Source organism: Salpingoeca rosetta, assembly GCF_000188695.1.
Source record: "Salpingoeca rosetta unplaced genomic scaffold supercont1.13, whole genome shotgun sequence".
Classification (NCBI taxonomy): domain Eukaryota; class Choanoflagellata; order Craspedida; family Salpingoecidae; genus Salpingoeca; species Salpingoeca rosetta.
The window spans coordinates 1,266,393-1,281,591 of NW_004754921.1; the positions used below are offsets into that span (position 1 = coordinate 1,266,393).

The 15,199-nt window shown below is 57.1% G+C and overlaps 3 protein-coding genes across 3 annotated transcripts in view; 1 reads left to right on the forward strand and 2 right to left on the reverse strand.

Annotated features, from left to right (window-relative positions):
- The window catches only part of PTSG_05711 (uncharacterized protein), a 3,826-nt gene extending 3,058 nt beyond the window's left edge, over positions 1 to 768 (reverse strand). Inside the window, exons 1-3 of the mRNA XM_004993519.1 lie at positions 594 to 768; positions 381 to 416; positions 70 to 191 (exon numbers count right to left, since the gene is read on the reverse strand). Of these exons, the coding sequence (XP_004993576.1) occupies positions 70 to 191; positions 381 to 416; positions 594 to 720 (285 nt within the window). The 5' untranslated portion in view covers positions 721 to 768. The remainder of the gene's footprint in view (positions 1 to 69; positions 192 to 380; positions 417 to 593) is intronic.
- A 100-nt stretch (positions 769 to 868) lies between these two features.
- On the forward strand, positions 869 to 5,098 carry PTSG_05712 (uncharacterized protein; the record flags this gene model as incomplete). The annotated part of the gene is made up of 12 exons (XM_004993520.1): positions 869 to 919; positions 1,136 to 1,178; positions 1,354 to 1,405; positions 1,594 to 1,656; positions 1,829 to 1,878; positions 2,110 to 2,707; positions 2,910 to 3,310; positions 3,512 to 4,053; positions 4,154 to 4,262; positions 4,487 to 4,547; positions 4,695 to 4,823; positions 5,017 to 5,098. 12 exons carry the CDS (start codon positions 869 to 871, stop codon positions 5,096 to 5,098), a joined length of 2,181 nt encoding a protein of 726 aa, XP_004993577.1.
- A 319-nt stretch (positions 5,099 to 5,417) lies between these two features.
- On the reverse strand, positions 5,418 to 14,987 carry PTSG_05713 (serine/threonine protein kinase; the record flags this gene model as incomplete). The annotated part of the gene is made up of 23 exons (XM_004993521.1): positions 5,418 to 6,196; positions 6,436 to 6,566; positions 6,763 to 6,816; positions 7,054 to 7,121; positions 7,269 to 7,368; positions 7,548 to 7,626; positions 7,818 to 7,886; positions 8,054 to 8,124; positions 8,368 to 8,432; positions 8,593 to 8,689; positions 8,974 to 9,115; positions 9,375 to 9,467; positions 9,641 to 10,627; positions 10,995 to 12,022; positions 12,324 to 12,365; positions 12,536 to 12,678; positions 12,862 to 12,965; positions 13,301 to 13,450; positions 13,732 to 13,890; positions 14,156 to 14,246; positions 14,607 to 14,682; positions 14,880 to 14,936; positions 14,978 to 14,987. The coding sequence occupies 23 exons, from the start codon at positions 14,985 to 14,987 to the stop codon at positions 5,708 to 5,710; spliced, it is 4,305 nt and encodes a 1,434-aa protein (XP_004993578.1). The 3' UTR covers positions 5,418 to 5,707.
- Positions 14,988 to 15,199: the final 212 nt, after the last annotated feature.

The following is a 15,199-nucleotide window of genomic DNA, read 5'->3' on the forward strand; positions in this document are numbered from 1 at the left end:
ACAAACACACAATGAACCAACCAAGCAACCAACCAATCACACAAACAAACAAACAAACCACTCGCTGACCTTGAGGAACTTGGATGGGTCTGTATCGGCGGACATGAGGGTCACATGGTGGTTGTGGCAGATGCCCTGGCTCAGAAAGTACTTGAGCACCACGTCTGCGTACGGGCTTTTGGCTTGCGCCTCTAATAACACGCAAGATAGACAGAGAGAGAGAGTGTGTGTGTGTGTGTTGGGTGGAATTAATAAGCGTGGCGTTGGTGGGAGGGAGGGAAGGAATAAGACGCAGGACGGAGAAACTAAGAAGCAGGGAAGCAGGGAAGGAGGAAGGAGACAAGAATGCTCCCCTTACCCATCCAAACATACACACGCACCGATGAGGAAGACGGAGCCAACTGCGACACCACCGCCTGTCGCGCACAATTAGGAGCAAGGTGAGGCCCACGCCAAGCACAACGACCCACGCAACACCGCAGCAGACACCAACCAACACGCCTGGAGCGGCAGCGCCACCACCATGCCAGACGGTCAGACGGTTACACACGTGCACACATCATGTAACCGCACACGCAGAGACACGCACAAACCAAGGAGGTGGTCGATGGCGTCCATGCCGGTGGAGGTGAGCAACTGGCCATTCGCAAGCGACGGCTTGGTCGCTGGTGGTGGCTTGCGTGCCTGGCGCGCAGCCCCAGCCCGGCGGAAGCTGCTCATCGCTCTTGATAGTCGCAGTCGTTGTCCTTGTGTTCACTACTTTTTGTGGTGTTTTTGCGCCATATCCACCGCGTCGCACTCGCACACATCGCACGTTCGCAACACGCACCACCTCTCTCACTGCCACATCTCACATCTCCTCAGCACGATGTCCAACGGGCTCGGCGGCCTGAACGAGGGCCAGCACCGCACGCTCAAGGTGTGTGCATGTGCGTGTGTGCTTGTGTGTGTGTGTGTGTGTGCTTGTGTGTGTGTGTGCTTGTGTGTGTGTGTGTGCTTGTGTGTGTGCGCGCTACGTTGTTCCTCCATTGTTCCGTGCGTTGCACCACAATTGACGTCCTCAATCATTCAATCGCTCATGTACACTCATCCACCCTGGTGCACTCATGTGCACTCATGCACATTACATCGTCAGACGGCGGTGGAACACAAGCTGAACGAACTGGCATCCTTCCAAGGTGAGCGCACAAGGATCAAACGACGAATTAGGAGAGGAACATGAAGAGCATACTCTACTTTGCACCTGGTACACGTCAAGCTGAGGCAACACATACGTTCAATCCACCCCTCACAAGCAATGTACACTTGCACGCTTGCGCACACCTTTCGTGCCACTGGTTTGTCGCCTTGCAGACACGGAGCTCGTGGAATTTGTCCTCTTGCTCGTCCAGAACAACCGCGACAAGTGCGTGTCACTGCTGCATGCATTCCTGGAGGACAGATTCCTTGTGTTCCTATTGCACCTCTTTGTGTGCGTGCGTGTGATGTGCTGGACAGACGTGTGCGTGTGTGATTGATGATAGTATGTTGTTGTTTGCATTGGGAGTGGTGACGTGGCCCTCACACGCGCGTGGCCGTGTTGTTACATGTCAGGGCGACTTGCGTATCCACGCTGCAGGACCTTCTTGAGGATGTCACTGTTCCGTTTGTGGACTGGTGAGTTTGCAACAAACGGCGTTACAGCGAGCACACGTTTGATCCTGCCCTTGCTTCAGAAGCAGCTTCAATGCCTGCTGTCCCTGTGTCTTGTTTGTGACCCACCCACCACCGGCTTGTTTGCTCACGTGCGCTGTCTTGCTCGCTTGTTGTCGTCGATACATATCTGCAGGCTGGGGGAAGCAGTGAGTCAGATCAAGGCAGGCACTTTCGTACCTCCAGGTCAGCCTCAAACAGCGCCCCATATGCTTTGCTTTGGTGTACATTCGAATCCGTTTCAACGCCTCATCGCAACAGTTGCTACGATACACGCAACACGTGACATGACACATCATCCACATATCACGTGGCATGATGCATGCCACACAACACCCGCTACACAAGCTACACGCTGCACATGGCACGCCACACGCTATGCCTCACCACATGCTTCTTGCTCGTTGTGTTGTGCAGAGCCGGCGCCTGCTGCGCAAGAGACTGCAGAGGAAGAGCACGAGAAGAGCGCATCACCGCATCGCCAGGCTCACTCCCCTTCCCGCTCACGGTCCCCTTCTCGCTCTCGCTCTCACTCCCGCTCACGATCACCATCGCCACGTGCGCGGTCGCGATCCCCGCCACCGCGCCCGCGTTCCCGCGACCGGGACCACTATGGCCACGGCTACGGCCGCCCGCGCGACAGGGGATATGCCGGGCGCGACGTTGACCGCCGCCGCGACGTTGACCGGGACCACAACCGCTATCGCCGTGGTGGTGGTGATCGCGGCGGTCGGTTTGCGCCGCGGTACCACGATGACAGATATGGCGAGCGGGACGGGCGCCGCTGGCGGCGTGGATCGCCCCCGCCTCCGCACCACCGCGACTGGCGACGCGACCGCGACCGCCGCGGTGCTGCTGCTGCTGCTGATGATGATAATGATGAGCGACGCCGCCGTGGCAGTGGTGGCGCTGGCGCTGACCGACGCCTGTCGACTGTTGTTGTTCGCTCGCAGGACCGCACAGCAACACGATCCGACGCCGTGCGCAAGAACAAGGCGTCGTTCAGCAACGCCAGGTGCGTGCGTGCGTGCGTGTGTGTGTGTGCGTGCGTGCGTGCGTGCGTGCGTGGGTGTGTATGTGTGTGATGTGTGTGTGTGTGATGTTGTGCTCGATGATGTTGCTGTCGTCGTTTTTCGCCTTGTGTACATCCATATCCCCCACACACATACACACACACACGTTCACACACACATACTCCTCCCTCACCACCGCTTCAGGCTTGCGTCGAGTGCCTTTGAGGCGGCAGCGGAGAGCACGGCTGCGCCACGCCCCCGTATCACAGACCGTCTTGGTGCTGGCTCTGCAGACTCAAAACAGCAGCATCAGCAGCGCGCCGCCGATGACAGCACCACCTCTGGTGCTGGTGCTGGTCGCCTTCGCGGGCGGTTGGGCGATGCTGCCCGTCCCCGTGCCCGCGCCCGCGAGCGCTCTCCAATCCGCCGCGCTGGTGCTGGTGATGAGCGTGGTGGCCGTGGTGCTCGAGATGATGGTGGTGAGAGCGGTGATGATGATCGTCATCGTGGTGGTCGCCGCCCGCGCCGCGGTGCCATCGACCGCGGCCGCTCCGGTGGCGCTGTGCGCATGTTCCAGCAGGCCGCAGCCCAGTCCGCCAGAGAAGGTGTGTGTGTGTGTGTGCGTGTGTGTGTGTGTGTGTGTGTGTGTGTGTGTACATGTGTGTGTGCGTCTGTGTGTGTGTACATGTGTGTGTGTGTGTGTGCGTCTGTGTGTGTCACTGCGTGAATTGCAAACCCTTTGCTCCCCCCCCCCCTTCTTTTTCACTTGCTCGCTCACGTTGCTCTCAACAACATATTTACACCAGCTGAGGCGTACTACGATGACGAAGACAACTTTATTGCTGGCGACGAGGTGTTGTCGGACGAGGAGGAAGTGGTGCACGCCGAGGAAACCGAGCACGAACCACAGCGCGTCCAGCGACAAAACCCTCCCCGCCCAGCACACCGCGCTCCACCACCCGTGCCGGCACCACCAGCAGCACCAGCACCTGTTGTTGCCGCCCCTTCGCCACCGCTTCCCGCTGCTCCCGTGCCTGCAGGCATGCCGCATGGCCAGAACGCATTCAGCCGTCTTGGCAGTCACCGCCAGCCCGCACCCGCGCCCCAGGCTCGCGGCAGCGTCTTTGCTCGCCTCTCAAACAAGAAGACGGGCGCTATGCCACCACACGGCATGCCCACGCCATCGCCCGCAGCAGCACCATACGTGCCCACGGGACTTCAGCAACAGCAGCAGCAGCAGCAGCAGTTTGGTGGTGGTGGTGGTGTTGGTGGTGGGTTTGCACATGCACAGGCTGTCGCGAGCCAGATTCTTCACGCTGCCGTCGGCCAACGCCCGCCAGCGCCAAAGGTGGGTTGAGGAGGAAGCGTGTCGGTTCTTGGTGCTGTTGGTAGAATGACCGAGCAACTGCCTTTTTCTCACGTGCACACCCACATACCTGCCAAAACAGAAGCAGATGTTCACTGTGCAGCAGAAACCGTTTGGTGCAAAGAAGGCGGCTCCGCCTCACGCCACCAAACCACGTCCAAAGCCGACGCAGGCTACCCGTTCCATGGCCCGTACGTTTGTTTGTTTGTTTGTGTGTGTGTGTTTGTTTGTTTGTTTGTTTGTTTGTTGGTTTGTTTGTGTGTTTGTGTGTTTGTTTGTTTTTGTGTTTGTTTGTTTGTTTGTTTGTTTGTTTGTGTGTGTATTTGTTTGTTTGCTTGTGTGTGTGTGTGTGTTCATGTACAGGAGGCCGATAGAATGTTCCGTCTCACGTTGCGCACTTGCTGTTCTGTCACAGAAACGCTGTGCAAGTTCTTCCCAAAGTGCCTGAACAAGAAATGCGGCTACTTCCACCCTGTGTAAGCCTGCTGCTGCTGCTGCTGCTGCTGCTGCTGCTGCTGTTGCTGCTGCTGTTGTTACCATCTCCCCGCCACGATGTCGTGTGCCTCCATTCCTCATCCCACGTTCTCCATCATCCCCCCCCCGCCAAACCAAACCAACGACAGCAAGTGCAAGTTTGACCTGAAGTGTGCTCGCCGCTCCACCTGTCCCTTCTGGCACAGCGACTCGCCCCTCCCACAGATGGGCGCCCCGTCGGGACCAGCCAAGGCGCCACAGGCAACGCGACATGTCAGGTGAGGACGCACGCCATGCTGGCCATGAGAGGGGCGGAGGTGGATGGGGAGAGGCGTTGAAGAGGATACGGAGTGGATCATCGCGTTGTCGTGCGTCCAATACATGTCAGCGCCCACTGCTCACGCGCCACTACAATTACCATCATCACCATCACGACCACGACCACGACCACTGTCGCCATTGGCACTGCAGCGAGCGCAAGTTTGCTTCCGACACAGTGGCCGAGAACGTGCCGCTCCCGCAGGAACAGGCGCGCAACCAGACGGTCGCTTGAGGATGGATGGATGGATGGATGGATGGAAGAGAAGGGGGCGGGGGAGACATGAAGAGGAAGGCTGAGGTTGAGGAAGAAGTGTGTGTGTGTGTGTGTGTGTGTGTGTGTGTGTGTGTGTGTGTGTGTGTGTGTGTGTGTGTGTGTGTGTGTGTGTGTGTGTGTTTGTGAATGACCGTCTGCTGCGTGGCGCTTTGCTGGAAATTACAAGGATGGCTTTCAAGTTTGACAGCACACAAGCAAGGAATCAGCGTGTGATTGTGGAAACAGCGTGCAGAAGCAGAGACGCATATGCACATCCCCCTTTTCTGCTTCTTCTGCGTTGCGTAGTCGTTTTCAATTAGTGTGACACCACAACGGCCACAAGACTCAAAACCCAGCCAGCTGTGAGTGAAACCCCCCAAGCATGAAATGAACACACTCGACTGCAAGACGTAACAACTGCGCGGATGTGACACATGTAACAACGGGTGAGCAAACAACGAAATAACCTGCAGATGGCAGCTAAACACACACACACACACACTGATAACCTCACACTGATACACACACACACACACAGAACATCATAACATCAGAACATCACACAAATGCATGGCACTATTCCTACTGTCACACCACGGACACAGTTGTATCGGTGTCAATGTTAGGGGAGACGGATGGCGAGGTGTGACTGGTCACAGGCGCAGACAACGATGCGTGACTTGTGCGCCTGTCTGCTGTTGTCGCCTGGTGTTGTCCTTGCACCTCTCCCCTCTCTTTCCTCGCTGCTTCCGCGCCCGCCTCTGCGACCATTTCCGCATCTTCTTCCAAGAAATCGTGTAGCCGCGCTGACCCGTGCACCAGCCCTCGTCCAGCCACACCCTCACCACCCTGCTGCACCGGCTGCACACGCTGCACTTCATCATCCACCATACCCACGTCTCTCATATCCTCATCATCGTCAGCCTCGTCCTCGTCGTCGGCCGCCTCTGCCGAGTGCACATCGACACTGTCGACGCGCAAGCTCAGCGGCACGATACGACCAGCAGCACCGCTGACGCTTGCACCCTGCTGCTGCTGTTGTTGTTCGCCTTCGTTTCCTTCCTCGGCTTCCTCCTTCTGCATGTGAGTGTGTGCGCATGTGTGTGTATGTGTGTGTGTTTAACATTAGGCAACAACACGAGCAAGAACCATGCCAATGAGCACGGCAGACAGTGACACACAGACACACACACACACAGACACACACACACACACACGCACACACACACACACGCACACAAAGCACACACACACACACGCACACAAAGCACACACACACGCATAAAGAATCCAAACTCAAAACGGAACACACGCACCAAAGGGCACTGGTGTTCGTTTGGATGCTTGCGCGCCTTGTGCAGCCATCGCTTTGCCATGACGGAGGGCCGATATTGTGTCAGCAGCCCAACGGCACGTTGTCCAGGTGTCAAGTTCATGCCAGCCACACCTAAATGTGCATGTGTACAAGTGTGCATGTTTGTGTGTGTGTGTGTGTGTGTGCGTGTGTGTGCGTGTGTGTGCACAGGTGTGTGTGTATGCGAGCATGTGCGTATGCGTGAATGAATATGGCATTGCTTGCTGGCGCTCCCACGACGGCATCTGTGATCAGCAATCACGACATCAAGCCGTCGCACACCACGCACCTCGATGAATGTTGCGCCAGTCCAGACGCCGCTGCAACAGGAACACGCTGTCGCCTACACATGCACGGGCAGATTGCGTGAGGGAGAAAGGTGCGCGCTTGGTGTGAGTGTATGCATGTGTGTGTGTGTGTGCGTGCGTGTGTACATATGTGTGTGTGTGTGTGTGTGCAGGAGAGAAAGAGGGACACCCAGCACAGGGTATGGCATGCACCAGCACTCCAAACACCACATACGGCCGACAACTCAGCACCCGCAGGCTCACACATCCACTCCTAGCGCCATCCAACCCACCTGCTTCGACAGCAAAGTTTTCGTCTGGATTCGGCAGAATCGCTTGGAGCACAAATCCAGACAACGTTCTGCAAAGAGTTGTGTGCACGCGCATGTGTTGCGAGTACAAACGAACACGTACGTAAGCAGGTGCTGACCCAGCACGCATGCCTGAAGCATACGTGGACACGTACACATTTACTTGCGCACAAATCAACACACACACACACACCAACCTGCTGAGGCGTGCCCTTGGCGAGGCCTTGATGCGATCAAACAGATTCTTCTTGTGTGATTCGTGCACTGACCGGGCCATCACTCGCTCAATCTTGAGCCCTGTTCCATGGACAGTGACACAAAGATGCGTCATGAGCAAACAGCGGCGAACTCGGGAGTGCGTGCAGCCAATTACTGACGCTCTTCTGCACGCTCACCGCAACAACAACAACAACATCAACAACAACAACCCACACGCACACACAGTCAAACATGAACAGACATGTGTGCAGACCCACCCAGAACCACGCAGTGCTTCTTCAGCAGAAAATAGCGGCACACATCGCCGTAGTCCTTGATGTTGCGCTTCCGAACCAACTGTTAAACGTATCGTGGTGACGGCGCGAAAAGCAATCAGGCGGTGGGGCAATGAGATAGGACTTGTGATCCATCCACAAATCCCTCAATACCATGCACGCGAGCCCTTCACACTGATCTGTAAACACACACGCACACAATGCACACAAATGCATACACAAACACACACGCCACCCCCCCCCCCAACGCACGTCCTCGGAGAGGGAGAAGAGCGCAGGGAAGTTGTTGTCATCCTCACAGCCCAGCAGCAGTCGATACACCTGCACACACGCGCACAATGAGTGACACGAAGCAAGTGGACAGACCGTCATCGACACCGATAAAACCAACAGAAACAACAACGGGCGAGGTGTTACGACATCCACATCGCGTGCAGCGTGCACACGACATCGGCGTCACGCGCCGCCACACGCCGTCCATGCCGCACCTCCAGCAAGGATTCCTTTTCCGGCCGCATGCTTTGGTACAGCAGTGCATCAAGCATTGTCGTCGTGAACACTACGCACACACACACACACACACGCAAAGAGGATGAGTGACGAACGAGGTTGTGATGGACGATGAGGGGACTGTTTTGTTCCAATTTCTGCAAAGATCGCGCATACCAAATGGCAGGCAAGCAGGCAGACAGAGAAGACACACACACTCACGCAAACACACATGCACACATGCACACGCACACACACACACACACACACACACACACACACACACACACACACACACAAAGTAGAAACACACCTTGGCCGGACGCGTACGATTGGCGGAAGAGGAATTCTGTGGACGACGCCGAATACGATTGAAACCTGAAAGTGGAGCCAAGAGAACATAACGTGAGCACGACACACGTCTCATCACAAACTTGTAGCAAAGTGGTTCACTTCTCCTGCGTTCACTTCTCCTACATTCATTTTTCATCTCCATTACAACCACACGAGCGCGCATATCCGAGTGCCGGCGTGTCACCTGTTTCTCCACGTTGCGGCGGCAGAGAGCGTAGCGTTGGCCATTGTCTTCGTCAGCGCTTTGCTGAATGCGGACGGCGGTGGTGCGCGCAGAGAACCTGCAGCCACACATGCGTGCATGGTGGTGTGAATGTGCGCACGCGTGTGTGTGAGTGTTGAGTGTTGAGATGGGGCAATGCATTATGTCAAGGGTGTAAGCAGATGCACGCGCGAAGGTATTCAAGTACGTGCACGCGTTGGGCAAGCAAACGAGGATGGCCATGCGTGCGCGATGTCAGCGGAGGAGAACATCACATGTGCTTTAGTTCGCAACTGCCGCACTTCCTCATGACCACCACCACCAACTCCCTCCCAATCCTCTCTTTGCGCCTTGCCACCGCACCTGTCCTGAGCGAGGGCGCGGTCACCTCCTCAACGCTGAGCGATTGGCGCAGGTCGTCGGGGTCTGCGGCAACAAAGCGAACGAACTTAACGTTGGGCCGGTGCGTCAGCTCTGTCAGCACTTTGATGTCGGGGAACACGTCCTGTTCGTGGGAGTACAGAGGGGAGAGGGGAGGGTGTGTTTGGTGTGATGAGTGGAACGATCGGGGAACTGCAGTTCAGGCGCCCTTGACCAAATCACATGTCCACTCAACCAAACACACACACACACACACATACACATACACATACATACACACACGCGCACGCACGCGCGCGCACACACACACACATACACACAAACACATACATACACACGCACACACATACACACACACATGCCTCCCTCTCCCCAGCTCTTACGTGGACGTTCTGCGTGGCCATGATGTTCGGTGCGTCAATCATGCAGTTCTCGCCGTGCAAATCCCGCACGCCGGGCGCCAGCACCAGCACAATCTGAGCACAGGTGGTGGTGGTGGTGAGGTTGCATGAGCGCGTGAGAGGCGTGAAAGGGGCAACAAAAAAAAAAGGTAAGACAGACACAGTTCACGATCGATACACTTCCCACTGACATACATACACATCTCCTAACAATGACAATGACACCAGCAACAGCAACAACAGCCCACCCTTGATCCGCGAAGACAGGCGCGCAGGAGGGAGCGCGGCGTCTCGAGATGACCGACGTGGTAATACACGAGTGGAAACAGCGCCATGAACTTGCACAGCCGCTGACTCAGCTGCCACTGCTCTGCGACCAGCACCACGATCGGCAGCAGCGCATCTGGGGACAGCGTGGCAGAACGCAGCACGCGGATGAAGTGGTACACACCGCTGCCTGCAGGCTCGCCCGGTGGCAGTGCCAGCACCACAAACGCGGGTTTGCGCTGCTCCAGCCGCTCGTCCTCACTGTGCCCGGGTGCGGAGTGCGATTCCGCAGAGTGCATGACGTGCTCGCTGCCGTTGCTGCCGTTGCTGCCGTTGCCTGCAGGCATTTGCGTGTCGTGTGCGTCAGCATCACCACTACCATTGCCGCCACTATCACCACCACCGCGTGCATTGGGATCGCTGCTGGCGTGCCGTTCATCAACGATGCGTCGCCGAGTGCCCGGTGGTGTCTTGGACTTCTTGATGGCGGCCGCTGATTGGGGATGCGCGGAGATCACACCGGCCGACAGCAACGCCGCAGCAACAGATGACGATGCAGGCTGCACGTCCTCCTGCTGCTGTTGCTGCCGCTGCTTTAGTTGCAGCTTCTCTTCGCGCTTTCGCTGCTGCATCATCTGCCGAAGCCTCTGCATCGGCGTCGCATCACTGTCATCGCCATCACCAGCTGCTGTTGGGTGCACTGCCCCTCGCTTCCCTCCATGCTGCTGCTGCTGTTGCTGCTGCTGGCTGGTGGGAGGAGATGTGTGGGTTCGAGCGCGCTCCCCTGCCTCGGCATCACCCGCGTGACCGCCATTGCTGCTGCTGCTGCTGCTACCTGTGCTGCCACCGCCCTTTCCAGTGGTGGCAGCAGCTGGCACGCCCACATCCGACAGGCGGCGCAGGCTCTGGCTGCGACGCACCTGCGCCGAGCGGTGGAAGATGATCGGGCTCTCCGTGTTGACGTGCTCCTGCGTGGCGGCGAGTTGATGGTGGGGAGGGTGGTGGGGAGGGTGGTGAGGAAGGGTGGGTGGATGGTGAGGAAGGGTGGGTGGTTGGTGAGGATTGTAAGGTTGGTTGGATGGGGTGGGAGGAACAAACCCCAGGAAGAACTGATGAGCAGCAAGCGAGCAAGACAGCGAGCCAGATTGGATACAGAGCATGAAGCCCACAAGCAAGCAAACGCAGCAGTCCTCGAGCCACAAGCAACAAGCACTACACAATCGAACAACATGCAACCTTCACCGCAACAATTACCCTCCCAACCACAGCCCTCCCAACCACAACATGCACATCACACCACCATCCGCTCCTTCCAGCAACCATGCGCCATCGCACCCATGTGAGAGGCAGGTCGTCTTCTGGTCGCGACACGGCGACGAGAGTTCGCTCACGATCGAGCCCAGAGTCACGGTACTCGACAAAGTGGCACTTGTGGCGCGGGCTGCCGTGGTACATGGCATGCTCCTTCAGCCGCACCTGCACAATCACGTACTCGTCTGCGCGTGACGTGAGGTCGGAGGCACGGCTGTTGATGGATGTCGTGTCCATGAGTGACACGCGACGCGGAGCAGAGCGACCAAGCGATGACAGCGGAGCATCGCCCTCAATGCCATGTGAATGCTGCTCTCCTCCTCCACCACCGCCTCCACCGCCACCAGCGGCGCGTGTTGCTTCTGTTGCTGCCAGCCCTGCTGCTGTTGGTGCCGCTGTTGTCTTGGGCGGCGACAGTCGTGCTCTGGCCATGCTGACTGGGGTGCGCAGTGTTGGCGAGCGCGTGAACGCTGAGCGGCCGCGCGCAGGTGCAGCCCGCACGGCCGATGACGCTGGAGTGGGCGTGGTCGATGGTGACGTCGACGTGCCTGCAGGCAACGACGCACCGTGCTCTGCCGGGCGCCCGCGCTGCGCTGCTGCGCTTCGTCCTTTGCGCGTGTGCCCGTCGCCAGGGCTGCCTGTGCGGTCATCCTCCACATCGCTCTCACTCTCGACAGTCACGTTCATGCGCACATGCGTCGGCAGTTGCGTCTGCGTTGGTGATCGACCACCACTCATCTGCCTGTCAACACCACCACCGCCAGCATTGCCGCCAGTGTGGGCGTTGTCGCCGCCAATTGCACTTGCGCTGGCGCTGGTGCTGCCCCTGTCTGATCCGAGCATGGACGCGACGTCCACAGATCGGCTCCGGCTGCCTCTTCTCTCTGTCGCTGCTCCCTCCGCAACGGTTGTCAGCGCTCGTGCCGACGTGCGTGCTCCCCTCAGCGCATCGATACCACCACCACGTCGGCCCTTGCGTGGTTCGCTTCCGCCGTCGCCAGATGTTGTGCGCAGGCGCGGCGGCGCGGATGTGTCGCGATCACTCCCAGTGCCTGATCGTGTTGTGTGTGTGTGCGTGTGTGTTGTGTGTGTGCGTGTGTGTTGAGTGTGTGTGCGTGTGTGTTGAGTGTGTGTGTGTGTTGAGTGTGTGTTCAGTGTGTGTGTGTGTGTATGCGTGTGTGTGTTGAGTGAGTTGTGTGGTAAGTGTGTTGTGTGAGGTGTGTGTCGTGCAAAATCCCAGCCAACCAATGAAGGGATACAAGCGCCAGAGAAGACAGAGAGAGAGAGAGAGAGCTGCAGCACACGCATGCACTCGCACACGACACCGCCCGTCTCGTGTTCACGTGCACACACCTGCAGTTGATGACGATTCTCCAGTTTCGCTGCTCGAGGACCCTGAACACATGCACACATGTACGAGATGAGTACTTGCACGCGTGTCGTGGCAAAGAGAAATAGAGAGCACATAGGCATGCAGCACACACGTACACATACACAGCACAACACACGCACAGAACAAACACACACACCCGACGGCAGAAAGCGAGGCAGCATTGCAAGCGCACCTCCGTTCATTTCCCGCCCTTCGTCCTCCTCATCTGTGCTCTCGTCACTGTTGTCCGTGTCGTCATCATCGTCGTCTTTGTTATCGCGTTGGGATTCGAGCATTGCCAACGTTCCCATCGCCTTCACATGCAGCTCGTTGTCGCTGTTGGGCCGTGTGTGTGTGTGTGTATGTGCGTGTGAGTGTATGTGTGTGTGCGCGTGTGTGCGTGTGTGAGTTGATGTGCGAATGGAAGGGCGCAACAAGCAGCAACAAACAGCACACCTCGCCTGCTTCAGTCATTCGTGACATTCATCCATCGCACCACATCAATTGCACAGCACCAACCGAGCGCGGGAGATGTAGATGCAGACGTCACTGCCACGAAGATGGACGCACGGCGTTGGATTCAGGATCACCACGCCATCCCGCTTGATGCCGAGCAAGCACACCTGGTCAAAGTGGGTGGAAGGCGTTGGCGTAAGCACAGGATGATGCGGCCAGAGTGGAGGGGGGGGGGAGATGGTGACGCTATATTTGCGATGTTATGAAGGGCACTTGCTCGCTCGCTCATGTACTCGCATGCAGAGCAACCGCAACGTCGTGCTCTTCCTCCTCCCAAACCTCCTTACCCCTCCTCCTTCCCCTCCACACACACACACACACACACACACACACACACACACACACACACACACACACACACACACACACACACACACACACACACACACACACACCAAGCATCGCCCACGACAGCAGCCACCAGCCATCAATCAGTCACCACCTTCTGTTCGACGAGGTCTGCGGCTGCCTCGAAGAATGCCTCGCCCTCGTAGCTGGAGAACACGGGGCTGGTGTCAAGAAGACTCTCAAACACCTGATTCTGCGCCGCCTGCTGGTACGCACCGAGCGGGTCGCTCGTTCCATCAAACACCTGGCCATGGTGGCGGCCATGGCGGTGGTGGTGATCGAATGCATGGATAAGGGAGGGAGGGAGTGATGTTTGGAGGGGGTGAGCCGAGTGTGCGAGTGGGATGTGAGCATGTGCGTGATGCCAACTTGTTGCCGCCATCCTGGTCATGTCCATCAAATCCCGTCACCACACATGACACATGGCACGGAAGAAACAAGCAATGAATGCTTGCTTCCTTGCCTGCAAGCAAACCAAAACACAAGCCAAACCACAAGCCAACACGAAACAAGCAGCGCGCGCACCACGTCATCGTCGCGGTCCACGGCGTGTGCCATGTTGGTGAGGAGGGTTGAGATGCCCGGGCACTGGGCGGAGAGGGCGAGGAGGGAGAAGCGAAGTTCGCTGAAACACATGACGCGGTGGGCAAAACTCACGTGCCGGATGTTCTCAAGCAGCATGATCTGACAGAGGGAGAGGGGGAGGAGGGGAAGGGAGAGGAGGGGCAGGGGATAGTTGTATATGTGTGTTTGTGTGTGTGTGCGCGCGAAGGAGAGGGTGAGTAGAACAATAAAAGAACAACAACTGGCAAACACCCAAGCATCCTAACACGCGACCGACACACACACGCACACGCACACACACACACACACACACACACACACACACACACACTTTCACCCTCTGTCCTCCTCGTCCTCCTCCTCCTCAGCATCATCCCCTTCACACCTGCACGTAGAGTTTTCTGTCTGGCGCGTAGTCGTTGACGGCCCACGCCCGCAAGACAGCGTGGCGATCCGTGTCGTTTGCCGTCCGCGCGCTGTGCAGTGTGCGGTGTTGGTGATGGTGAGTCATGGTGGTGGTGAAGACGGTGGCGATGAGGGATGGCTGTGATCGTGAGTGGAAGTAGTTGTGTACTCGAATCGGCACCATCACCACCACCACCACCATCATCATCATCATCATCATCATCATCATCATCAGCATCATCAGCATCATCAGTGCCAACACCAAATACCGTTCCCTCCCCAAAACCAAAAACAAAACACATCTTATGACACTCCCACACACACACACACACACACACACACACACACACACACACACACACACACACACACGACGACGACGACGACGACGACGACGACGACACACACACACACACTCCCTGAGGACCCACCGTTCTGCCATGATGAAAATTGCCTCTGCAACTTCCACGGCTGCGCGACGCAGATCGCTCGGGTTCATCGCAGACCCTGACAACAGGTGGCGACAGCGGTGGTGATGGTCGTCGGTGAGGTTCCTCTTGTTGCAGTGAACTATACAACATATTATACACACATGCACACACACACAACAAAAAATACACACACCCACCACAAATACACGCACACCCACACAACAAATACACACACACACACACACACACTTACAAAACACCAAAGCCACCGACCTGTTATGAAGCGAACACCCTGGGGGCGGGAGGAGCGGGGGATGACGCGAATGACCTCTTGCGATACGGGTGTGGTGGACAATATCAACACATCACACGAAATGCCATCTTGGGCGAGGGCATTTTATGATAAATCGTCCACGGTCGTTGGATCCAGTCGCCGCCCAACAGCACCACGTGTTGTTTGCAAACAGCGCCTGGAGAGCACGTGTGCGATTGTTATGTATACCGGGGGGAGAGAGGCAGGCGGTGTGACATGATTTTATATTTGAGGATGAGAAGAGAGTAGTTGAAGAAGATGAAGAGGAATTTTATTATGA